The 27,371-nt window shown below is 41.5% G+C and overlaps 1 protein-coding gene across 2 annotated transcripts in view; it reads left to right on the top strand.

Moving 5' to 3' along the window:
- The first annotated feature begins 6,800 nt into the window (after positions 1–6,800).
- SLC22A15 (solute carrier family 22 member 15) overlaps positions 6,801–27,371 on the top strand; it is a 49,658-nt gene continuing 29,087 nt past the window's right edge. For both annotated transcript variants that reach the window (XM_030948776.1, XM_030948786.1), the window contains exons 1-5: positions 6,801–7,029; positions 20,578–20,790; positions 23,894–24,026; positions 25,045–25,209; positions 26,667–26,796. In XM_030948776.1, the coding sequence (XP_030804636.1) occupies positions 6,943–7,029; positions 20,578–20,790; positions 23,894–24,026; positions 25,045–25,209; positions 26,667–26,796 (728 nt within the window). In that variant the 5' untranslated portion in view covers positions 6,801–6,942. The remainder of the gene's footprint in view (positions 7,030–20,577; positions 20,791–23,893; positions 24,027–25,044; positions 25,210–26,666; positions 26,797–27,371) is intronic.

Genomic DNA, 27,371 nt, shown 5'->3' with positions numbered 1-27,371 from the left:
TCATTGCCATGTTGTGGAAGTCAACCCTTTGCAGAGCAGCTGCTGCTCTCACCTCTGGTAGAAAAATGTTCTTTGGCTTTTGTTGTATATCACAGATCCATGCTGGAATAGCGTGATGTAGTGATGGGCACAGTGACTAATAGTCATGGCAATTAAGAACTAGATCTTTACAAGTCTGAATGGCAAATTTGCATGTCTTTTGCCAGAAACATCCGACGAGACCACTTTCATATTCTGTCAAAGATTAATCCAGGCTACAGCATCCAAGCCCAGATTTCAGCCGTGCCTTATTTAAATAGCACATTTAAGCAGCAAGATGTGCAAGTTGCTGTCATGCCCTATGCTTCAGGAGACACGCCAAGAGGGCTGATGCTCGAGTGCCGCCCTGCATAAGGGGCTTGCAGGGAACTAATTAGCAGTGCCGCAGAGACCCGCGCAGCGCTCCGCGCCCCTCCGCGGCTCCGCCCGGCGCGGCGGCGCTCGGCCGCCCCCTGCGGGCTCCCGCCGGCGCCGCAGCCGCTCTTTGTTCGCGGCGCGCAGGGAACCTCCGCCAGCTGGTCATTTATTGATGGGTTTTGTCCCGAACTGAAAAGAGATTTAGGCATCTTCCTCGGCTCCTGCCTTCTGTTGGGTGGAAGGGTTCCGCCCTCCCGTTTGTTCCACCCGCGTCGGGCCAGAGTTGGGGGCCGAGAGGGAGTCTCTGACCACAGAGGGGCTCACTTTTGCCTCCTTCCCACCCTGCTCTTTTACCCTAAGTGCCAATTGCTGAGGGTGCCGAGCAGAAACATGAGAAACGTGGCACCAGGGTAGGTTTAGATTGGATATTAGGAAAAATTTCTTCGCTGGAAGGGTGGTCAGGCATTGCAACTGGCTGAGCAGGGACCTGGAAGTGTTCAAAACCTCTAGAAGTGGCACTTGGAGACATGGTCTTGTGGTGAAGATGGCAGTGCTGGGCTAATGGTTGGACTCAATGATCTTAGAGGTCTTTTCCAACCTTAACAATTCTATGATGCTATGAAACTGTGCCCTGTGTGTCATTTTTTAACCCATAAATGAACTGCGATGTCAGAACACAAGGATGACTTGAAACCTTTTTCGTTGGGTAGCAAGGGAAGCACCTGGGATTATCTTCTTCCACTGCCTAGATGCATAAGTTTCAAAAGAGTTCTTTGCTGCAAAACCCAGATTGTGTTACTGTCCCTTCCTGGTATTATTGAGTGAGGGTCTTCTCTTGCCGACATCTTTTGCAGATGCTCTACAGGATCACTTTGAGAACTACAGTTCTTTGGAGAAACAAAGTCCACAAGACCTCTGTGACTTTGGAACTCTCCCAAATCTTTTAGCTGGAGAAATGCCATACTACTACCTATAAAAAACCTCTTTGTGGAATTCTGTTTATTCACATTATGAGTATCCCCCACCTCCCACATCTAGAGCTAAATATACAGAATCCCATCATCCATGCATGCTTCCTTTGTTTCATGCAGAAGCCTAAGGTACATACATCTACATGGTTCCTTAGATCATACTTTGGATAGCCCTGAGCTAGTGCCAGCCAGAGCCTGGCAGTCCATATAACACAATCTGTGCCTGCTCATCAGGTCCAACAAGCAGGTCCTCATCAGACTTTCCATGGTGCTGCCACAGTGTTTCTAGGTCTCCAATATTTTGACTATGAGCTTCTACCTTATACTCAGCAACACTTGCCTGGTGTCTGGCTGACTTTACACCTTCCTTTTTGAGGGGTGCTCCTAAATTATCACACTTCTTTTGTAAGAGCAGGACAAGAACAAAAGCCTTATTTTTTCAGTTTGGAGTTGCTGTTGAAAGTAAATTACTCCTGTGATAACTTGCAGCAGAGATGATTAAGAAATGTAATGGGAGGGGGTCAAACATACTGAGCAGAATACCAGTACTGCCCTACATGGCACACCTGGGATAGAAATAGCTGCTGAAATGGATGAGGTTATCCTTACTTTTTGCATTTTGAGGGAATTGTGAAAAAGCTATCGCTTGCTGAATGCCCTCTCTGCCTCCAAATCCAGAGCGCTGTTGCCTCTGCCAGACAAACCACCTGTAAGTGCTTCTGCTTACTTCTATGGGATCTTCATCAGTCTCCAGAGCGAGGCATGGTCCAAACAAGTCTTTTGCATGCTGATGATATGGCAGAGAATGAATGGTGTAAATGTCAAGATTATGAGCAGTACTGCAGCCAAATGATGACTGCTTGGAAAGAAAAGAACCTACGGAGAACACATGGGTTCTCTTAAAGGCAGCGTGGCTCAAGTGTTCAAGAGAGCCATTTAGAGGTACAAGCATTCACCTTTATGTTCAACATTGTTATCTCTGTCCCAGTCAGTGCTGGGAGGCCACAGAGGCCAATCCTGCTTCTTAAGACTACCCCCTGTTTTTTTTTTTTTTTTTTAATGTCTAAGGTTTTACTATGTTTAAGCACAGAGGTGTACTTCATAAACTCCTTTGCTCAACCTGAAACCCCTCTCAAACCTGAACCCCCCTTTTGTGATGAAAGCAGCGCTCCCACCCCAAGATGGACACTGGGCAATGTTTAAGTGATGGGAAACTGAGCAGGATTGTGAGTTACAGCAGCTTCTGGCCAAGAAGGTGTTGGTCACAGATGTGCACTTTGGGGCATGACCAGGGGAGACATCCTGAGAGCAACTATCCCCTGCCAGAGATACACGATATGTAAGCAAGCTCAGATTTCTCAGGAACCTGAACTGGATCTGTTTTGCAACAGACAACTGTCCATCTAGGAAGGGACAGGGAATCAGCTTTTAACATCATTCGCAGTTCAGACAGAAATTCAGTATCCCCAAGCCTCATCTAAAATTGAAAAGTGCCTCCAAAGGAATTGTTTGTTGCTTTGTTTGCAAAAAGTGCAAACAACACATCAGAGAAGCAAAAATGCCTTGGTGGATTGTTTGGCTGCACACTTAGTCAGGGTATATTGTAATGAGCCATATGCTAGCTTTGCATAGTATTATGGGGTAAGCCAGCTGCAACGAGCAGCTGATTAGTCTGGTTGGAAAAAATCTTCATTTTCTGTAACAGGGGGCCAGCAAAGGCAAGCATTCTGGCAGATACTGTCAACCCTCTGCTCCTGTCATCGTGCTGTGGACCAGATGAAGTTAAGAGATCAAGAGAACCTTTGCTTTATTTTCATCCTAAAGGAGAGACCCCTTCTTAGCCCTGGACTTGTTTAATAGTAACAGGTTTTATGAACCACAACCCTTTTATATTCTTGTGCAAGAGATTTCCACCACTCTTCCCACAGCTGCCATTCTCACTGCCACAGTCAGAGCTCAGTCTTTTGCCATTCAGTGTTCAGCATTCAGCACAGCTGATGTGGTGGAAACCTCCTGTGAGGTGGGGGTGGAGGCCATGAGGAGATGAGAACCTGATGAAGAGCAAGATCGCAAAAGTGGCAACAGGACTGCAAATGTCCTTTCTGGCCCAAATGCTGTCTCTTGCTGTGGCCAAAAGCTAATGCCTACATAGGAGTATCACAAGAGAAGGCAAATATTTCCTTCAGATATCTGCTTTGAACAGTTTGTCTCCTGGGGACTTTTCAGAGTCAGAGATGTTTCCTTTTTTAGATACACCTCTGAGGAATTTTGTACTGTTTAGTACTTGTTGATCCTTCACTTGAAGCCACTTACCTTCTGTCATCTACAGCAGCCTGGCTACAGAGTTTCATATCTAACTCACACTATCCACTCCATGGATGACCTGAAACTTCCTCTATCAGGAACAGAACTTCTTTAGATCTCACCTGTGCCAACTGCTGAATCAACAGTTTGTGTGGACACCTTTGAATGGGTAACCAATCCCTAGCCAGAAGGTGAGAACATCAGAAGTTCTTTTAAGGTCTTTTTTAAAACTACTATTGCTTGTGTTTCCAAAGAAAAATTACTGGCCATTATCAGAATCTATTACAAATGAATATAGCAAATCTGGAAACACAACATCAGTGAACCAGAATGAGTTTTTAGCTCTAAAACTCTGATTTTACTATTTTTTTTTAATTTTAAATTTTTGTTTGTTTGTTTGTTTCCCAGAGAGAAACATAGCTTAGGGTTATCCCTTTGCATTTACATATATCTAGTACTTTGAATGCTCTGGGTCATCATTACACACAGACAGAAAATGGCAGAATGTATCTGGAACTATTATTTCAGAAAGGCTGAAAAAGAAGCCATGCAGCTGTCTCAGTTTTGGGTTGCTCAGATGAATTTGATGTGTAAGCCTCTAATGGAACAAACCCATGAAGCAGTAGTAACAGAGAAAGGGTTGGGAGCAATGTGGAAAAACCTAGAGGGCACCACATTTATGGCTCAGTAAGAAGCCTGATTTGCTCTCATTAAAGGAAAAATTCCCCACAGACAGGATTATTAAGAGTATTCTTATTTGACATGGTTATTAATGAGGAGGAGGAGGGAGCAAATTGTACATTAATGAACTTCACAGACAATAATTCTCTGGGAAGATCTGAGGGCTCCAGCAAGGGCAGATCATTGGCTAAGTGGAGTGCAGTACTATTGTTGACTGAAACCTCTAAATATTGCATCCAATCCTCTCCAAAACCACTGGCCTCATGGGACACTGGCCTTTCATTGCCAGTGAGTTTTTTTTAACTTGTCCCCATTGGCTCTTGTCCTGTTGGAAGGTAGCACTGAGAAGAGCCTGAACTCCTCCCCTTCATTCCTTTCCATCAGGTTATTTACACACATTGTGAAGTTCTTCCGTGAGCCTTCTTAGCGTTAGGCTAGACAGTCCCAGCTCTTGGCCTTTCCTCTCATGACAGATGCTCCAATCCCTTAATCTCCTTCACAGTTCTCTGCTGGACTCAGTTTGGGAAGCAGCAGCACAAGAGGAGACAGTTCCCTGACAGCTGTTTCCCCCAGGCATAGGGCATTGCTGCACAGTGTTGATACCTGTAAGGCCAATGCTGTAACTTCACTATGGTCAGGACTGGAAGCTGAATCAGAGGTGTTATCTCAGCAGAGGCGTGGCAGGAGCAGAGCAGAGGCATCATCTGGAAGGCAGCACCCCATGGAGGGGAATACAGGAAGCTGACAGTTCATAATTGCTGCCCCTATAGCAGGCAGAGCCTGGAGCTTGGGTGGCTGTAAGCAAGCAGGGAGCATAGGGAGGAAAACCCCTAGGCAGGAGTGCTGGAGGTCCCCAGTGAGACAGAGATGAGAAGTGCCTGGGGAATGCAGGGTGCACACAGCAATTTGGGGGGCAGTACAGTCCTGACACATACCACCTCCTTCCCTAGGGTCTGTTCACCTTGGCTCAAGAGCCAGGGAGGAGCTGGGTGTTGCTGGTAAAGCTCCCTGTTACTGGACAAGCTGGAATAAAGCTGTGGTTGCCACAAAGTGTGACTGAACTGGCAAGGGTGGGAAGGATGCAGGGGAAACAAGTGCAGAACTCCCAAACACAAGGACATGTCCTCCACATCTTAGCTGAGCAATAAAATGAGACAAGTGCAGTTGGGTGAACAGCAGAAAGGTCCTGACATTTCAGAAATCCTTTGCTGTTTTGCCTTTAATCAATCTGTACTAAGCCTCAAATATGAAAAGAAGTGCTTAGGGCAAAGGTGAATTTCATTTTAAGAGTAAATTGCTTTGATGATTGTCGATTTGCCAAGATTTTTTCAGCACAGAAATGGTATTATTTCCCAGGCTCCTGGCATGGTCCTAAAGGTCACAGCTCATGACAACTCTCTTCCTTTCTATTGTTCGTACAATAAAAGCTACAAGCATGAAGATGTTGCTGCTGCTTCACGGCACCGCTACGTTAAAAAAGTCTCAACAATATAAGTTGTTTCGTGTTCCTAGAGCTTTATTGTAAAAGTGTAATGAAAATGGACCATGAAAAGATCCTTGCCATTTTGCAAGATGCCTATTTCACTTGTATTTATCTCCCTTCCCTTCTCTATGCAGTAGAGTTCACGCTCCTTCTTAAACCAGTCCCATTACTTCTAAGCGAGAACTTCTATCCCATGTCAGCTCTCAAATTTTTTTCCATAAAATACACTACAACTACAATTTTGTGGAAACTGGTGTAACAAAGACAGGCACATCCTCACCAGGCATTAAATGAAGAAGAGTAAGATTTGTGTGGGTGCCGAACTGACCTCTAGTGGCACCTACATAATAGCCTTACGGCAGAATGCAGAATGTCAGATTAGGCTTTTTCTTCCCCCCCCACCCCAAATATCGGCAGGCAGGCTATGAAACATCATTACAAAATATTTTGGGGTCTGCTGTGAACTGACAGAACTCAACTCTGTGGGTACAGCTTCCCACGGTGCAAAGCCGCTGAGCGCACACTGTGACTCCGCTGTGACTCTGCTGGATGAACCTGGACGGCGGGAGCGCAGCTGCTGCGCGGACAATGCCATAAACCGGGAACACCTCGCCAGTGCAGTCCTCTCGCCCAGCCCGCAGGGCCAGCGTGCTGCCCTGGTCTGGGCAAGGGTGCAGAGGCAACATCTCTGTGCCCTCTCCCCTTGCCAAGAGCCGTGCCCAGCTGTGACCGCAGGAGGCACATCCCCTAGTGCCGAGCTCAGTGTGAGGACCCGGCCCGAGGCCCCTCACGGCGCTGCCCCCTCACGCCCCCATCCCAAACCGCTGAACCCCGGCCCGCGCGCCTGCGCTGAGGCGGCGCGCGTTTCCGCTTCCCCGCCGGGCGCCCGGGAAGGAGGGAGGCGGCCGCATCCCGGCTGCTCTCCCCGGAGCCTGCGCATGAGCGCCGCATCGCGCCTCCCGCCCTTCCCTCCTTTCCCTCCTCCTCCTCCCTCTCCTTCTGCTCCAGCTCCGCGAGGGCCCGGCCGCCGCTCCGCGCCCCGCCCCGCCCCGGGAATGCGCTGCTCGGCGGCCGCTCGAAGGAGCTGCGCGGCGGGCGGGGAGCGGGATGGAGGTGGAGGAGGCATTCCCGCTGGTGGGGCAGATGGGCCCTTACCAGGTGTACCTGTGCGTCCTGCTGGCCGTGCTCCTCCAGGTGAGAGGCCGCCCTTCCCGCCCGCTCCTGTCCCGAGGGGGAAGCAGTGCCGGGAGGGGGATGCTCTGGGTGCGGTGGACAGCTGTTCCCAAAGTGTTGGCTGGATGTCCCTGCAGGGAGTGCTGCCCTGTGCGAAGGCTGGTGTGGGAGGGCTTCCGCTGAGGGCTGCTGGTGGCACTAAGACGTCCTCCCCTCTGGGTCTGTCCTGCAGCAGCGTGCTGCGCTCCTGGGACACAGGTGAGCTCTGCCCAAAGGCAGCGCTCAGGTGTGCAGAGTGAATTTGGGGCAGGCAGCTGATGCTCTCTGCGCCGCATTTCCTGGGCGGGTACACCTTGTGCCACTCGTGGAGCACTTTAGGAGCTGGTCAGGTGAAGGGCTGGCTGAGGTGAAACGGAGGTTTCCGTGACGTGGACTGGAAGACGTGGAGTTTTGTAAGAGGCTCTGCTGGGAATCCTGCGCAACCTGGAGTTAATGGGCTAGACTGGGAATTTCTAGGTTGCATGTGGCTTGATTGTCACTGATAAAGTGACAGGTGGCCACTGACACCTCTGTGTGCAGAAGCTCTCGTGTAACCAGCTGACAGGTGATGATTGCTTATGGTGCTTTGATTTGCCCTGACTTAACTCTTAGAGTACAGGGGCAGCGTCTCTCTGTTAGGTATTGGATGAGGCCCTGCATTTTGGGTAGTCAGGTTTGTGAGATACAAAGCTGGAACTCTCTTAAGTTTCGTGATAAAAGTGGAGTCCAAAATAACAGTAGAGGACTAGAAGAGTGCTCTAGAAGAGACAGGCTCTCTGTAGAGAGTTTCAGAGCCAGCATGTACAAGTGATGAGATCTGCAGCCATGTTTGTCACCTTTCAATTTCGTTTCATCTTTGTGCATTTTCCTGTGAGGACAGGAAAGGAAGACAAGAATAATACGTGAACTGTCACAGTCAGGCGTAGGACTGAAGTATGGTTTGAATCTGACAGAAGTCTGGTTTACCCCACGTTAGCATCAAAAACTTCATTGTCGTGAATTCAGCTAGGCTGACAAGTGCTGGGTTACTTCCATCGTGGAAATTTAATAGTTGCAGGAAGGAAGAGGGGAACGCAGATGTCCTCCCTCCTCTGCTGACCCGTATTTTGTACTAATCAAGAACTTTAATCATGAGCTCTGAGACTGAAGATGTCTTTTTGTGTCTACTTCACCTAGACTCATCAAAATATTAAACTGTATGAGATGACCAAAGAAGATTAACATGCCCAGTCCTGTTGGATGGGAGCTCTATACTTGGTTGCAAAGTTTTGATGATAAACAGTAAAAGCTTTGTAGGTTTCTCCTTCCTTCCTTCCTTCCTTCCTTCCTTCCTTCCTTCCTTCCGTCCTTCCGTCCTTCCGTCCTTCCAATTTAGCTGATTAATTCCTTAAAATTAGACATTGCTTACTGAAGATTAAGAATTAAGGAAGCATTAGTTACTTCTTTTTCCAGTGCTGGTCATGTTCTGGAATGAACGGCAAGCCATGACACGTGCTCTGTGTTTCCAAAAGTTTTAGTATGGGTCATCTGTTCTGTAATGTTTGTGTTCGTTTGTTTTGTTTTTAATGGATTAACTTGCATTTCTCATGGGAGAAGTAAATAGAAGAATCTTTGCAAATTCTGGAACTAATTCAGAATAAATAAAGAAGGATAGCAAGTTTGCAGGTCTGCTTTTTTTCTCCTCATATTATCTTTAATTCTTAAACTGTACCAATGAGTATCATCCCCTGACTCGTAGGCTTTCTTTACTTCAGATCATGCAGGCACAGGAGTCTGTAAGGAGTTTAGATGTGAAGCTTGGTGTCTTTCAGTTCATGAGTAGATTTGGACTTATTCATCTGGTTCCTGCTTGGGTGGTTGATTGCTCTTTGTGTTCCTTTATTGGTGCCAAGTTACATAATGTGTCACTGGGAAGTGCGGGAGCAAGACTGAAGGCAGGTTCCACGACTGGTGTTATAATCTTTGTCTGGTTTATCATCAGCCTTTGGAGGATGGACCCAAAGGTACGTGGTGTATCTTATGTGTGTGATGTAGAATGTAGATCTAGGAAATTGTGGGCTCCTGTAGTGGATTAGATGCAGCAGAATGAGAATTCCTGGTACTCTATATCACTGGCTGTGCTATGATTATTCCATTTTGTTGCTAGTCTCCCTGTCCCTTTCCATGTGCTCCCTCAGCTGGCCTATATTTTTATGTTAGCCTGTTGGTATAAAAAATATTTCTACATTCTTAAAAGTAAGAACACCCAATGTGTGAAAATATTTGTCTGCTGTGTCAAGTCCCTTCATCTTTGTAGCCAATATCCAGAGCTTAGACTCTGCTTTCCCTTCCCAGTAAGATTCCCAGCAGGTGCACTTGCTTTCCTTGTAGGCTTTTATGCTTTCTCATCTCTGCATGCTATTAATCTCTTTGAGTTTCATACTTCATAAGTATTTTCCTTCATTTTACTGGGTTTTTTAAATATAAATTTCTACATTAAGCTACTTCCACCAGGTAGTGGTGGAAGTGATATACCAGTGTATCTGGTCTCTGAAGTCTAATTACAGGCATAGTTTAGTTCACAGAACTTCTTTGATTCAGGCTCTACCAAACACTTCTGTCTGTAGGGGTGAGACTTTCCACATGAGTCAGTTTCAGGTGAGCTTGAGTGAACTGGTACTTGATATGTGGAATGAGCTTACTGACATTCTGGGAAAAACCTCCAGGTTGCTTCTAATTAGAAAAATGTTTTTCTATGTTATCAGTGTAAAACTAGATTAGGTGTGAGTCTTGTGGGCTCCTTCTTTCATCTTCCCTGATTTCTATTATTCCTCTGCTACCTGCTGCTGTTACTCATTAACCTCCTGAGTTGTTATTATATCAAAGTATGTCTGGCTTATTCACTACCAAGTTAATAGGAATTTGGAAGATTTTTAGGTGTATTCTATAGCAATAGTTGCTGACTTTATAATGGACTGACAACACAGAAATGTTTTTCCAAATGACATGGAATTACAGAAAGACCAGACTTAGCTGAAGAATGTGAAGATTGACTAATGATGTGAAATTAAGGCTGGATTAGTCTGGCATTTCTAGTATATCTTTAAGAAAGTGAAGAAGAAACAAAGGGAGCTGATAACTCTTAAAATACTTAGGACTTTATTTTGAGCTTAAAATAAGTACTCAATACCTGTTGATTACTGGAAAGGTTGTCACAACGTTTTGAAGAAATTATACTGAAGTATTATTAAAGAATAGTCTTTTGGTGTTGATTTAGTGTGTATAGCAACGTGAGACAAAATCCCACACCATGATCAGATGCTTGAGAGCACACAAACATACTAAAAAATAAAAAGTTTTTTTGTCTCTTGTGGTTCAGCATACCTGGTTGAATGAGTCTGGCCTGTGCCAGTGAATCAGAGCTACAGGATTGCCCAAGCCCAAACAGAATGGAAACGTGCTGTTACTGTATCTCTACTAAAAGGCTTTAAAAAACATGTTAAAATTCAGAAGGGAGTTCTTGTTTGTGCAGCTGAAAAAGGCTTTGCCTTAAGTTGAGTAATGTGCTTTGCCCAGTAGTATGGATAATTACCAAGGGTGGTTGTTCCCATCCATCTTGAGAACTCCTTGCTAACTGAAGGGAGGATGTAACAACAGTTAAGATAGTTACATCAAGTTGCTTGAATGATACCTTTGCCTTAAACTGTTAGTGAGGCAGTGCAGCTGTAATGGGTGGTGTTGCTAACGTCACTTTACTGTTGACAACAATATCATGTGTGACTTATGTCATTACAACATCCCAGTGCAGAAAGATGGTCTTTAATCATCCCATCTGCACAAATGTTTTGAGGGAAAACGCATTCTGGGGCATGTGGCTTAAGTACATTCCAAATCTCTAGAAATAATTCAGAAGAAATAGTGTCTGTCGTCAGACAGGATGCAGATGTGATCCCCTATGTAGCCTTGCTTAACTGTTTCTTGACATTTCTTATCTATGCCGTGTACATACTCTACCTCTTTTAACGGCATGAGACATCAGTCTGTAGTTGCAATGACAGTAATGAAATACTCGGTCAGTGAATCTTCTTTTAATACTTACATTTGCTTGAATCTTTTAAACTTTTCTTTGAACCAGCCAGAACTGATTGTATATTGAACAACTTATTCCCAGTCCTTGATGATGTATGCTATTTGGACTTTATCTAAATAGGACGAGCAAAACAAATTGGAAATGTAATGAACAATTTAAAATTAAGAAAGGAGAGGGATATTTCACAAATTGCATTCCAGCTCTGGTATAGCGTGCTGCTGTTGTTCCGGGGGCATCATGACAGGTACAGTGTTTCCCCAAAGTTACTTGCACTGTAACTTAGACACAGTTCAAGTACAAGTGTCTGTAAGGTAAGTGAGCAAGGTGGCAGATATAAAAAGGATTTTAGAATTTCTGTGTAATCTTTTTTGAGTTTGATTTCCTCAATGTTTGTTTTGTTTTCAGTATGTGGGAGAAGTATGAGTTTTAAGTCTGTCTGACTCTCAATAAAGCAGTTGCAGAATGTGTGTCAGACATGTGCAGCCACTTCCGTGGAGGAGAGGTTTCAAATGTGGCATGAATACAAACATAAAATGTGAGGACCCAAATGTTTTTCTTGAGGAAAGCTTTATATTCTCACATCTTTTTGTACATTGTATTCTCCTCAGAACATCCTTATTCTGAAGTATGGTGTTGTTTTCCAATATGATAAATATGATGAAGGCTTTTAGAGTACTTGCAACACTGAATATAAATCCTTGTTCTGGTATGGCATACTTCTGTTTGGGAGGACAAGTAAATGAGGTGGGTGTGAGTATGTAAGCTATTGATGCATAAAGATGTGCTGCTACTCATTTAGCTAAGAATATTTCCATCTGAAAGTTGATGGAACTGCTAAGTGAAGACAAATCCTACCATTTACTTCCATTGGGTGGGGGAAGTCTTTCAAGAAAAAAGGTAGTTCTTGGTTTGCACATGACATTTGATTTCAGTGGTGCTAACCAGCAATCCTTGGTCTCTTTGTCCTTCTTTCAGATCCATAACTAACTTCCTTAAGAGAGACAATCACCTGCCTTTAATGTTATTATATTTATAACCTTAAAAATATGAATGCAGCTGATGCAGACATTGTAGTATTTTCTGCAGAAAACCTGAAATAACAATGCTGGGCTGTGACGTGCCTTATTAGCAGTGGGGTCCTTAACTCTCAGATAGAGTGCAGAAGTCTGGATGTTAAAAGTTGCCTCCTTACTGATTAATTTTAAAAGGTTAACTTGCTTCTGTTTGTTTTTTTAAAAAAGAATCCCTAGTGGAGGGAAGTTAGGAATATGTAATCAGCTGCCTACGCCTTCATTTTCCCTTGAAGTTATGTTGTGTCTTAATCAAACCAGTGCATCATTCACATACATTTATCTGTTCTACATTTATCTGCAGGAGTATGGTCAGAGCAAGCTTGAGGCAGAGAAGAAATGTGAGCTGTAACTTCAAGACCTTCCCTTCTTTAGCTGTATCTGAACTGCAAAGCACATGCAATTGAGCTCATATTTAGGTGTTTTTAACTGCCAGTTGCTGGATATTCTTACTCTTCTAATGATCACAGCATTCACTCTGACACTAAACCACACATTCTCTATGCTTTCTGACTGTATAAACACCTCTGCTCAGCTTCTGCAATTTAACTTACAAGGCTGACTTCAGCTTCAGTCCAAGAAGATGCCTGTTCAATGTGCTGTTGTGAAGACCTTAGCAGAACTACTGCTGATGGGCATACCAAGAAGCATGAATTTTGGGAGAGGTACAGAGCAGGCATGCTGAAGGCTGACCTACAGAGGGAATGTAATAGAGTGTTCTGCCTGTTAAAAAAAAAAAAAAGGCAACCCTAAAAGCAAACCAAAATCCAGCTTTCTCTTTTTAAAAAAAGAAGAAAGGTTGCTGGCTACATGGTATGGAGAGTGAAGTTGTCAGAAGGAACTTGCTCTGGGGCTCTTTGCTGGAGCTGTGGCTGAATGCCTTGATTTTTTGCAGTCTTTTTAACAATGGGGAATGGAAAGTACCTGCAGGCACAGTGTCAGTAGTGATGGTCATCTTTGTGTGGGCTGTGGGTACATATAGGGAGATATTTTCAGCTTATTAATAATGAAGTTGTTATTATACAGAATATTTGGTGCTATGGGATCATATTTGGACTCAATGGGAGCTGAAGCAATCTCATCTTCTGCTGTTTGCCTTTCACTCTGGCAAACTACAATCCATCCAGCCAGTCTGTCCTCTAAGCACCTTTGGAAGAGCAGCCTGGGAGTTAACAGGCACAATTCTACTGGGTAGCAAACACTATGGGTTAAAAATATTGGTATTACGACACATTATCTCCCCTTCCTTCTTTTCTGCCACTGTGTACACACAGTCTCTAACTTGCCATGTTTTGTGGGCAATAAATTACCTGTGTTTTTCCACTAGCAATATCAAGGCACTCCTCACTGACATGTCTCCATTTTAGAGGCTCTAAATTCCTTTCCTCTTGGGTGAGAGAATTAGTAGGTGTGTAATTGAACTCAGAATAGTTGTTTGCCACTTGCATAAGATAGTTGCTCTTTATTTTTGATGAAGTTTTGTGTTCTCAAATGTTTTTCTTATTTTAACTGGAGTAGTTAATATAACTACTTCTTTAAGACAGTGCTTCTCGCGTATTGTTTACATTAAGCATAACTTGTTTGCTTTTTCAAGTGTTAGCCCAGTGGGACTGGAGTCCCTCTGGAGCAATAACATCTGTTTTCTAGGTCTTCTCTGTTTACAATATGATCTCTGACTAAGTTTGCAGTTTAACCTGGTTAAACGTTGTGTTTACCTGGTCATTTTCCCAATCGTGGTGGGCTCAGTGTGAAGGGGTGTTAAGAATTTGCCTTGGAAGGCTTGATGAAGATTTTGAGATCCTCGTATAAGAAAAGATGGACCAAGTTGTGTCTATAGCTTGCAAAACTTTGTGGTGTGATGTTTAGTTACTACCGTCTTAAAAATGTATAAATACCAGAGTCCTTTAGTATCTTTCAATTTGTAGACCCTTGACAGACTTCTTCCTGAAGAGGTTATGCCTTTTTATAATAAATTTAAGAGTGCTGAAATAGTTTTGTAATTCTTAATTATTTTTCTGAGCACTTTCAAGAAGTAATTCAGGGAATTCTGAGGCCGGTAGGCTGTAAGCTGAAAATCAATGGTTTAGCAAGTTCCACAATGAAACTGTAAAAACATTTTTTTCAGTTCTGGAGCATCATGTTGCTCTGAGATAGTAGTAAACAGAAGACATTTTTCAGTTTAAAAAAACCCATAAACAAAACACAAGTAGATCTAATTGCTTGCCCTCAGACAGGTCCTTAAAATGAATAAATAAATGAAGGTAGCTTATACAAATGTCAGCATTGTCTTTTAGTCTGGTTACTTAAACAAAAACTTTGGAAGTAATCACTAAATTACCAGTTAAATGTTTTAGCCAAGAATATGCTTTTCTTATACTCTTAGCAGAGCTGCCTCTCTGAGACCAGGATGCTCACCCAATATTCCTTGGCAGTGTCCCAAAATGTCATGCAAGGGTGAGGACTTTGATCTCTTAAAATACTGCCTGTGACTCAGATAAGTTTATAGCCAACACAGGCTGGAAAGTATGGAGAGAAAGAGGGGCAAACGTGAAATGCAGACAAAAGAATAATCATGCTTGTGGAAGCAGGACTAAACCCTGCCTGATACTTGCCAGCCCACAGTTCCTGCTCTTTTTTTGCCAGCAGTTGCTGACTTTTTTTCATGTTACCCTATAATACCATTGGGATGGTCCACTCCTGGGCTGCTTTGCATTATATTCATAAACTGGAATAGGAACTTACAGCACTTCTTTGCTTTTTTCTTTTCTAAGTCCTTTTCCTCATAAGAAGAGTAGAGTGGCACTTTTGATGTGATATTGGTGGAACTATGTAGCTGGTACTTGACTGAGGAGTTGTGGCATTTGATTGCACATTAATGTAGTTTGCCTTCCTTGAATATTCCTATTGAAGCAGAGGTAATATTGATAGTGCTTTTTGTAATTTTGGTTCATGTGTATTGCCTTGGTTTTTTAACTTACCAATCCGTGAGCTTTCTTTTTGCCTTGTGTTTCTGAAGGCAGAAAAATAACTTCATTATTCATGTTCAGAGATGTGTCAACCTGTGTTGTGAGTGGGGGTGCTGTGTTCCCATGGCCCTGTCAGACAAAGGTGTGTACACAGAGATGTTGCCAAAGCTTGTGCAATGAAGGTATTTGCTCTTCAGACTGTGTATGGCAGCAGTCACCTGGCTCTTGGGCACCCAGGCTGAGCAGGAGCAACAAACACTGCTGCTGCCACTGCCCACCAAAATAACACTGAGAATGAAACAGAGCTGAGAGGAGTGTGTTTGGATATTTGGAACGGGAGGGGGAAGCTAGAGGGGCATTTTCCACAAACCTGTAGGAGGTGAGGCTCTAAGAGCTGTGGTCTGCTCTGCAGTGTTTGTGTCCGTTGTGGATGTTAAAGAATTTCTAGGATGAAGTTATGTAAGGTTTTGGACAGACTTTGGACTTCTTGCTGTGGATTCTGGAGGCCAGCAGTTTCAGGCTTAAAAACTCTAAAATGTATAGGTTTTCTCTGTTTGTCTGCAGAAACCCTAAGTTCTTTCAAAATATGCATCCACTCTGTCATTGGTAAGTCACAGGTTATAACAACCAACAATGGTTATTACATTCTGCATGGCAAATACTTCCTGTCAGAGTGGGTCTATCCTTGGTAAGGAACTGAGATGCACATGGTGATTCTTTGCTTTAACTACCAGAGCTCTTCCTCCTGTGTTATGATGTTCTCCCTCTTACCATGCCACCAGGAAGGGGAGGATACTTTCATGGAGGAATGTGGTGTCAGCAGCGGAGAATAATTTTGAGGCATGAAGATGTTGTAGGGCTTTTCTACATAGGAGTTATTGAGGAGAAAAAATAGTGTGGATTTAAAGTCAAATCACCCTTTGGAGATGACTTGGAGCAGATGAGATCATCAGATTTTCAAAAATTAGGTTGCCCTCCAGCTTTTCAGCTGCTTGTCATGGGTTCAGAAGAAATTAATCCTGAACTGTAACCATCTCTTTATCAAAAGCTTCTGCCAGAGCAAGGTCATTCATTGTTCTTCCTTAATTTCTGTCTTTCCTCAGGGTGCAGTTTTAATGTTTCTGTATTGGAAAGGTCAGAAGTTACTGTCTTACTCATTATTTTGTTCAGCGATGAATGCTTCCACTGATACTTGTCTAGAATGACCAAGCCAGTTGAGAGTTGCTGATGAGACTAAAAAACATTGAAAGCTCCTCTTCCTAGAATCGAAGTCTTGCTTTTGTTTTTTTATTTGTGCTTCATAATGGGTAAATTATGAGGTGTAAAAGAGTTTCTTAAATTATTTTTGTGCTCATTTCACTATACACAAATGAAACTTTAAATTCATTCTCCTCTTTCCTTGCTAGTCTCATTGGAGGTTCTGCATCTTTCTTGGATGTAATTTATTATGAAAACAAACATCTGGAAAACTGGTCACTTCTATTAATATTAATTTTAAGTTAATTTCAAAGTCTATTAGTGAAATAGCTTTAACTGGCTAGCTAAAATCCCTTCTACTTAGCAGGGAACATGAAAGTTTACAGGTCATTAGGGCATTGCCTTTTAATAAATTCCCTTACACCACAGTCTTCTAATTTAGGCAGACTATAAAATTTTAACCTAAATAGAATACTGACAAACAGGAGAAACTTCAACTAATAGAACTCTAAGCATCTCATCATCAGTGACAGGGAGCTGGTGCCTTTCCCCCTGTACTTGGTATTTATCCTGATTAATACAGATCAGTGGAGGGAATTTGGTAGGGAGCTGTTAATATCCATATAGAGCCAATTAAAACATTTTATGAATGGGAGCTATACACTAAATGACATATATTTGACTTGATTTGGGTTATAGAACAAATGAAAAATCAAGGGCTTTGTTTGCCACAATGCATATTATGTAGTCATTTTATATTTTACACAGTTGTTATATAACATTTCTATTTGATTTGTTACTGTTTTATGTTGTTCATCAGTCTGCACAAGTATGTTACTAATACTAAATGCAAGCATTTAGAGTTCTTAAGGGAGAAATCTTCAGATTCATTAACACAACTCTTACTTAAATGAAAGCTTTATTTTGTAATTAAGTCTAGAGTTTCCTTCATCATGTTTTTAAAATCACTTCTAGAAAATGCTTCTGACCTTGAGAATTGTCAATGAATTTTGGGGGGTGTTTTGTGGGCTTTGTTTTGTTTCCACAATGAGATTAATAGGGTTTACTGTACCTCTTATCCAGAATACAAGGCAGGTGCCCATTAGGAAAGAGAGTTTTGTGTCAGCAGTGATTCAGTGAACTTGAGTATAGAACAATACTATTTGAGAATATCAAAACACATCTCCATCTTCATGTGGTTTGCTGAGTGCACAAATCAATTGAGAGTGTTTCTATCTTTGTGATATCCTTAGCTGCTGCACCCACTAGGATGTCAAAGGCTGATTGTTGGGGGTTTTTTATTGAAAAAACCCTGTAATGTTTCTGCATGTGCCTGCAATCACTTATTTTTCTATTCAGTTTTCTGTAGCTGGTTTCACCTCATGTAAAAATGGAAAATGTTATGTTTTCCTTCTTGAAACCAAATGCCTTGAGGATTTCACTTCTTGACCTACTTCAAAAATATGTTTATTATTTCACAGGACAAAAGCAAGGATGTTATCACTTAGCCCTGGCACATAATTGTCTGAGTGAGTCAGTGTAGGGGGATGCACCATACATCATGACCTGTAATTCTCATTTCTCAGTAATTTCAAGCTGTTCTTGAGAGTACGGTATCCACACATCCCTAGCAACATGGTCACTCAGCTTTTTAAAACCTCTTTTCCCATGTGATCTTAGTCATTGCCTTCTTTCCCAGATGAGTTCTTTTACCTTTCATTGTTGTCGATCTAGAAGTTGTTCTTAAATAATAACAGTTAACTGGTTTTTTTTCCCAAATTTCTTCTGAAAATGGAAAATTGAAAGAGAATTGTTTAAAAAATCTACCTCCTGCCACTAAAGTAGCAGTTTATCAAGTAGAATACAAAGAGGAACTAATGGGAAAAATTGCTTTCAGATAATAACTTGGGGCTCTGTTTTAGTTTAGTAATAATTCTCATTTAGATCTGGGTGTAACTCCAGCTGCTCAGCTGTTGTACAGAACAGAGCAGTATTATCTGATGTTGCATGCATGAGAATTCAGAAGTCCTCAGGCTGCTTTTTTTGTACCCATAGTTCTCCCAGTTTTGTGAATTATTTGTGAAGCAGCCTTCTGAGAGAACGCACTTCCTGTGGTACGTTCTTCCTAAGAACATGGGGAGGAGATGCTGGGAACAGAGCAAGGACTGTTCAGGAGGTACCCAAGTAGGGTTTGAAGGATGGACAGGCATGAATGAGGGGTTTTTTGGAGGAAGGGGTTTGTTTGTTTGTTTTATCAGGAGCCACTGTGCTGAGTACAGTTCCTCAATGAGGGATTGAGATGAAGCAGTTTTATTTGGAGAGTGTGGGGCTGTTACTAGCAATGCCTTTTGTTTCTCTGAAGATTTTATGATCTGTCTTCTCTTGCAGAATTTGTGCCACTTCTATGTTCAAACAGGTCTCAAACCATGGGGTTTTAAGCTGTAGTTGTAATGTGACCTGTGAATATTCTTCTCAGCAAACAGCAGTAAACCAGCTCTGGACCAGACTTGAAATGTCTGGGTTTCCGGCAGTTTTATTTATTCTATCTTAAACAAAAGTGACTGTTGATCACTGTTTAGACCTTGTGTGTATCTGTAAATATTTAGGTATACTTAAAAAAGTGTGTTGTTTCTGTCTCTTCTAAAAGTAAAACAGGTCCACAGAAGTTAGAAAGCCAGCAAGGAATTAATTTTGTCAAAACTGGGAAGTATTAGATATGAAAACACGAGGAGGAGATCTAGCCCAAATACCAAATTAGAGGAGTGAACAATGCAGGTGGAAGGAGAGGATAGAAGAGTAAAATATTGCATTAAAGAATAGGGGGTTTCTCCTTAGCACATCTAATAGCTGTAGGAATATGCCCCCTGTTGACGGAGTGACAAAACTATCTTTGGTCTCCTAAAAAAAGGAAAAAAGCCCGAAGTTTGTCTCCTCAATTAGGTAAAAAGACACCTCATAGGACCTTGGGGACTTCACCTCAAACTTAAGGATAGCCAGTTGGACAGAAGCCCGAAAGTCCCGCCTAAGCAATTTACTAGAAAAAGAAGAGAACAAAGGAACTAATCGCTTTTGTGAGATGTTTTACTAGGAGCAAAAGCCTCTTGCCCTGGCTCAGTTTTTCACTGTAAAGAGCTTTGTTATTTTACCTTTTATTAAAACTTTTCTGTTTCCAACACTGCCACAGAAGCCATCCTGCTGATTTTATACCATCTGAGGTGGCTGAGCTATCTCGGGTGTGATATAAATCTCCAGGAGCTTATAAGACCTGGCTCAAGGAGACCCCGCATCAAATAGCTTTTCCTCCATCCATGATCTGAACCTTCTGTGGGTGGGAATTTGGGGCTGTCTGACTGAGGGAAAGACGTCAGGAGGGAAACTTCTTTCAAATATCCCACACATAAAAAGTGCAAGAACTACTTTGTTAAAGCTGTGGTTCTTCAGTGTGTGCTGTTTGGTAGACAAGGGCTATACATGACATCTCATAGTGGTAGAAGGCAAATACAAAAACAGGAATGTTTTTAATACTGATTCGATCTGGCTGTGAAAAATGTGTATTTTATGACTGGCTTTTCGCAGATATTAAAATGACTATTATATGTGTTGTGTTAGAAAGTAATGCTGTATTAATTCTCTTAAGTAGTGTGTTAAAACAGTTTTAGGTTATAACAAAATGTTAAAATAGAAACTATACTATGTAGGATACTTTTTTTTAAAGAAAGGACTCGCACTAAGATAGCAGTCACAGGACACCTAAATCTTTCAGAGAAAGGGAATTTATTGCTCTATTGTCAGGAGAAACTAACATCTTCCAGCCTTGCTCGGGCAGGATGATGCCCTTAGGATTATGAGGAAGAAGTTGATGATGACCAGACAGAATCCTGTATTTGAATGGAATTTATGCATCATGTATGAAATGTATGAATATGCAACAGGCTATTGTTTTTAAGGGTTAATCCTCTCTTAACGAGTGTCCTTTTCCCGGCTCAGGCTGCCCAGAAAAAGGTACCCGGACGTCTGTAACTCTTTGTTTCTATTGTCTCATATTGTCCTAAATCAAATTGCCCAAATTATTATTACTCTAATTGTATTACTATTTTTATAACTATTTTATTACTATTAAACTTTTAAAATTTTAAACTCAGTGATTGACGTTTTTCACACAGCTGTGCAGGAGACATTACTTGGATTCAAGCTGAGCATCTCTGATATTTTTTGTCTTTCATGCCAGCTCTATGTGGCCACTGAAGCCATCCTCATTGCATTGGTGGGTGCAACTCCTCCCTACCAGTGGGATCTCCAAGGGCTCTCAGCTAATGAGAGCCATGGCAACCACTCAGTGAGCGAGCAGGGAGCTTTTGGGGAATGGCTTCTGACTGCCAACAGCAGCGAGGTGCGTAAGCACGTACACTTTGGCAGCAGCTTCACATCCATAGTCTCTGAGGTAAGTCTGAGATGTGTTTTGCAGCCTCGTGTGTGAGTAGTAAATCTTACTGAGATGGTTTTGGGGGTCTCTTTGTACTGCTTTTTTCTTGCATACTAATGCATGTTTTGATTAGCAAATGAAATGTCCTGCCTCCAGATAGAGCCCAGGTAATGTGCTCATGTCTTTACTGGCAACAAAAGCTAGCTTTATATTGCTATGCAGATCTTGATCAGTGTTCTGCTCTAAAACTTCCCACCTTTTCTGTGTGGAAGTTATATATTGCATCCTGCAGCCTGGTTCCACATTTGAGCTGGAATCATGACATTAATTTTACTAATTTGCTCAAAATCCTTTATGGACTCTGAGCTGCTTTCTGGCCATCCCCTTGCTGAGCTCCAGTGCATGTAGTGCATCCATCATGCAGTTAGCAAGCACTGGAGGAACTGGAGAGGAAGTGGCTCCTGCAGTTTTTGCAGCTCCACATGCAAGAACATGGGCAGTAGGGAGTCAGGTGGACAAAGCAACTCCCTCACATTCTATTCCAAAACGAGCTTTGGCTTCGTTGGCACGACCTCTGTGTTTTTTAAGTGATTTCTTTCCTGGTCTAGCCACAGTCCCTACAGGAATGATTCCAGACTCTGCATTGATGTGTGCAACACCTGCCCTTCCTGGGTCTGTCAGTATCTGTTAATGTCAAATTTCTCTTTACAAGAGCCCTGAGTGCATTGGTTACAAGGCCTGAATGTAGAGCTGAACTGTGGAGTCAAGTGTAGTACCACTCAATAGTTTGTGGCTATTGTCCTGAGGTATTAATGTTATCCAAATTATTCCTGTAAAGCAGTTTATTGGTTAGGAGCATATTAATAAAAATGGCCAGCTTTGGAATAGTACCATGTCTTTGTGTACAAAAGGCATTGCTTCTTATTCTCTCAGTAAAGAGGATATAAGTACTTATGATACCATTTAAATTAAAATTTTAATGGATGCTGGATTTCCTAAGCATTATTTAAAACTCAGTAAGGTTTTTAAATTTTCTCTGGAGTTTTTCTTTTTTGTTTTTTTTAACTTGCCCAAGAATCTTTTGCTCTCTTAAGCTTGACAAGTCAGACACGCTTGTAGAGCCTAGCATATGACATAGATTTTATACATATCTTTATATATTTCGGTTGCATAAATAAGAAATACAGGTAAAGAACAAGGCCTGCTTGAGCAAGAAAAAACCCTAAAAAACTCCCCAGCCAAAAAAATCCAAAAAACCCCAACCCCAAGGCAACTCGTGTAGAGTCTGCTTTATAATTCTTTAGCATATGTTTCAGTAGAGGCTCATTTGAATAAAATCTTCATATGTCTTCTCTTTCTCTCTATTAAAGTACAGTTTTAATGAATTTTTTCATTGACTATTTGGTATATTTGGAGGTTATGTGCTAAGCACAAACATTTCGAGAGAGAACGTACATAGCTGGAGAATATTTCACCACTAATTCATTATTAATCTAATTTCGTGATTGATTGTAAAGAAGTTTTTTCCTATATTTAAAGAGGATGTGTCAGTGCTTAACCTTGTGATATCATTGACAGCATGACCATTACAAATTTACACTGAAAAAGATTCTGATGTAAAAAGCTTGATTTCTGAATAAGCATATATGTAGCAAGTTTTTATGTAGAAAAGCCTTGAGCTCTCTAAAGGGCTTAGACATTGAGATAAATCTTGAGAACAAATTTTGCTTTACAACCAAATTATCCCTTAATCTCTGAATGAATCAGAAAGCATCTCATGTCAACAATTTTCATGTTGGCAGCTTTTTTAATTTTTATACCAAAATTTAGGACATGTTATAAAACAAACTGACCATGTTATTCCAGGATAAAATTAATCTCATATGCAATTGTTTTACAAATGCATTTTTCTGGCAATTGTTTTTGAAGTCTGCAGAAGCTTCAAAAGCTGATTTATGGTCATATGGTTGGTTTCAGTTGAATTTTGTCAGCCTTGGCACTTTATGGATGCATTTCCTACTATTATCAGTAACTACCTTCCTGTTAAAGTAACAATTCAAAATGAAGCAAGATATAGAAAGTAAGCAAGTTATTTTCTTGAAGCTTATGAATGATGTTTTGTTAGCATCCTAATCTTTGTGAGGTTTAATTGCATGGCTCTGTTCACATGATGAGGTAGTTTATAACTGAGCTTTGAAATAATATAAGCTTTGCTAGAGAGGATATTTAATGAGATTTTCGTAGAGGAAGAGGAGATTATGAGGAGAAGATTAGAGAGTTATTGCAGGGATAATGACATAATCACCAGCTTACCAGCACAGGAAGAAGAGTTGGTTGTCACTAAAAGGAAACATTATCTCAAGGTGCAAGAGGAATGGTAAAAGAAAAGAACAGAAGATGTGGAGTGTTTAGAATACAAAAGAAAATAACTTTTGAACATTGAGAGCATGGCATATTTTCATTCTGCACTTCTGTGGGCCAAAGAATTTTGTCAGGTTCAACTTGAGGCATTAAGTCTGTAAGAATCAAACATTTCAAGATGTATTTGTATTGGAATTGAAGAGAACTGGAAATGATGAAGTACACTGTAAAAAAGATGAGTGTGTGCAGAAAACCTGACTAGCCTGTCTAATGCTACCAAAGTATTGCTCAGGGACAAGAGAGTTCATAAAGAGGAGCATGTGCAGGAGTATCTTCAGACATAAACCACAACTGTTTTTTCACTATGTGTGTTCTACACACTGCAGTGACACATGCCAGTAGGTAGAGCTGAATTGATTTAGGTAAACAGCTTTATGTAAAAGAAGGCAGAAGAAGGGAAAGTGGGAGAAAGATGCAAAAATTAGAGTATTGTGAGGAATCTGTTCTTGATTTCAGAACCAAAGACTGCATTTGATTTGGGAGAACTGTGATTATTAGTATCCTGCAAGGAGTTTGGGAGACAGCAGTGGGGACTGGTGATTTACTGAATATGATGCTTAGGAGATTTGTGAAGAGTTTGATCTTCTTTAAAATTTGTAACATCCCCTCCAGCTATTAGCTGTTGGTGAACTGTTCGGATTCTGATTAATTTGCCTTTTGCTGGTTTGCTGTTTCTGTTTTTTCTTTCCCCTCCATCCAGTGGTTTTTAATTGGCAATGCATCATACAAAGTCAGTGCTGCCAGTTCTTTCTACTTCAGTGGTGTGTTTGTTGGAGCCATCTCCTTTGGGCAGCTGTCCGATCGCTTCGGGAGGAAGAAGGTCTATCTCACAGGTAACCCCTCAACAGAATGAATGGCATGAAGGTGTCGTGTCCCTGAACATCAGTGGCAACGGCCCAGTTTCTGCTGAGAGCTTGATATGCAGCTATAAATCATGTGCTGTGATTTTGTTTGTTTTGGCATTCCAATATACTTGTGGCATAGAAGTTGAGACGACAAATCAGTATTTCACTGTTCAGTCACCATTTGGGTTTCTGCGAGGTGTTCTGGGTTTGTGAGTCATGCCGTAAAAGGCTTTCACTCGTGCAACGTTGTGCTCATGGGATCTCTGCAAGTTGCAATTAGTATGTTTAGCAGTTTTATAACAGCAGTCTTACCTGTATAACCTCTAAGGATTTTGTTACACGTTTTATCCCCTGTCTGCATGATTTAATTTTTATGTATTTGTGATCCTCATAGTGTTTTGAAGCTCATAAACTTTCTAACTGTCTCTGGATGAAACCGCATTTGAAACTGCATGTTTTGTGTATGTATAAATTTGTGTGTCAATGCATGAGCATGTAGAGTTTAAAGAAATGTTTTATGCTTTTTGTTTTTCTTTGAAGGAACAGCACTCGTTCAAAGCACAAAAAGGTGGGCCTGCTCTCTGTGCAAACCCATCATGTATTTTCCCCTGGTGATGTTTCTTTTCTCTGGTTTCTATACACTGCTCTCTAAAAATGAGGAGGAATATTTGGTCATATATTTAACCTGTGGCTTCTGTATCAGGGATAAATATAAAGCCATCTTTAACAGGAGTCAGACAATGGTTCTGACTGTATAAAAAAATGCCTGCTATGAACTGAATTTAAAGGTTCAAACTGCAAACTATGTATCAAAAAACACTCCTTCTTTGTCCCCTCCTTTTTGATACTGACTCTAGGTATTTAAATTTTTTTCCAAACCTGTGGTGGTAGTGTTCACTATGATGCCTTAGGACAGATGCCAGTGGGCATCAAGTAAAGATACCAGTAAGTGCTTCTGTTTCCTTAGGTATCCTTCTAAAATGAAACTTTTTGCTTTGTTTACCAGGTTTTGCGCTTGACATCTTGTTTGCCATTGCAAACGGATTCTCACCCTCGTATGAATTCTTTGCCGTTTCCCGATTCTTGGTAGGGATGATGAATGGTGGGATGTCCCTGGTAGCCTTTGTTCTACTGAATGAGTGTGTGGGTACAGCCTACTGGGCATTAGCAGGTAAACTGCCTTTATTGTCAGAATTCATAGATTTCAATCTCACACACCACTTGAGGCACACAAAGCAGTTGCAAATTTAGCATATCTGTGATCACAGCCTTTGAACTCTGCTTGTTTAATATGAACCATGGACAAGCAGGGCAGATGACTTGGGGCCATTCAGATCTCTGCATCACTCAAGTTGACAAAGATCCAGCTGAAACTTCTCCCATGAATGTTTCCAGCTAAATACTCATCCAAGGTTTGTCATAACTGAGCTCTGCTAATCAGAATGTTGGACTCTCCTAAACAGAGCCAAGTGTTCGTATGCTAAATGTAAATTCTTTCCTTCCTGGCAGTTCTTAAAAAGAAATCAAAGGTTTTTTTATATCATAGGAGGATGAGAGAAGTGCTGTTTATATGTTATTAAAAAAAGTTGTACCATGTAGTAATTACTGTTAGAATTTATAAGATACAGACCCCCTGAACTGTCTTGATTGCTCATGTTGGACCTGTCCTTCAGAAATGTGTGTAACCTGTACTGCTACTGATGCCTTGTGAAGGCTGACCTAGAACAGAGGCTAGATGGAATTAAAAAATAAAGTAGGCATTTATTAAAAGGCCTCAATGGATGCACCTTGGGCAGTACAAGAACCCAGCCAGGGCTACACCCAAGATGAACCAAAATGATCACAAAAATGGATGACCGGTCACGGGGTCTCTCACTTTTATAAGTTCTGATCCATTTGCATATTGGAGTTAATTGTCCAACTATAGCTTTAGGTTATAAGTCCCATCTTGGTTTTCTCTCTTCAGTCCACATTGTTTATGCTCTTGGGCCTTAAATTTGGATCAGTGGTCCTCACTCCCAAGCTAGAAAAGAAATTGTTTTGTCTAGCTATTCTGTGAAGAGAGCTTACCATCCCTTAATATGGAGTTCAGAACTACACACTAAAGCAGCACAGAATCAGAAAAAATATGAAAGCTAAAACCTAAGGCATCACTAGAGCTCCAGGGCCTGACTTACAAAGCCCAAGAAGTGCTTTGCTGAGCCTGTTTGAAAATAGGGTGTCTTAGAAATCGTGGGAGCTATAAATGAATGCTACATATTCCTAAAACTCCCAGTTTTTCAATGTTTTGTAGTATTTATTTTTACACATAGAAAGGTGCATACTTATGCTGCATACGCATACTTGTATTTGGAATTAGAAGGCTTCATTTTTCACAGGGCTTTGTTGGGTGTGGAGGATGTAGAAGGGACTTTTATTGATCTTTGCAATTAGATGTAATACTTCTGCTCTGCATCAATGAAGGACGGGGTGTTTTTTGGTCAAAGAGTTGTGGTTCTGCCTGAATTGCTGAATTAATTTTTGAATTTTTAGTAAAAAGTTAGTTCTTGTCTGATCCCATTTGTTGAGATTTACTAGTGTTTCTCACAGAAGTGATAATGTTTTGTTTTGTTTTTACTTGTGTGTTAGGTTCTATTGGTGGCTTGTTCTTTGCTGTTGGAATTGCCCAGTATGCTTTATTAGGGTATTTTGTTCGTTCCTGGAGGACTCTGGCTGTTGTGGTTAATCTGGAAGGAACAGTCGTCTTTCTCTTCTCTCTGTAAGTTGTTCAAACCGAGTTTCATAAAGAAAGATGTCAAAAAAAAATAAACAGAGTACCCAAACTATTAAGTCAAGTTGCCTTTCTAGGATGGCATGAAATTATGTGAATAAGGTATTTCTCTCAACTTGTATACATCCCCTCCTCCCCACATGGTCTGTGGTTTCTTCAAATAGTAGTGCTGCAATATCTGAGCCTGTAAGTCTACACTGTACTGTGTGTGCAGTATTCCTGTAGATGGGAACAGTCTCTAGGGTGGAAGAGAAGCACATCCTGTTCTTTAGCTGGTGTGCTGTAGATGACCTAAACTGGTGTGCTATGAGGCACTATGAATACATGATAAAAAATACAGGAATGATTTCGTATTTATGTGATAGCATGATGCTGGTCCTGTGTTTACACAGAGGGAATAGCATCAAAATTGCTTGCCTGTCCAGTCTTAAAAGTGGCATGCAAAAGAAAAAATGGGCAGCTCCCTATAATTTTTCAAATGTCATCTTTTTGGAGATAGTAGGGGCTTTGTGAATTTCAGCACTGAAAGCTCTGTGATGCGGTGTGGTCTTCTTTTCTTACTT

Source organism: Camarhynchus parvulus, chromosome 1, assembly GCF_901933205.1.
Source record: "Camarhynchus parvulus chromosome 1, STF_HiC, whole genome shotgun sequence".
NCBI classification, from domain to species: Eukaryota; Metazoa; Chordata; class Aves; order Passeriformes; family Thraupidae; genus Camarhynchus; species Camarhynchus parvulus.
Note: the sequence above shows the minus strand (reverse complement) of the source record. Positions and strands in the feature narration are given on the sequence as shown.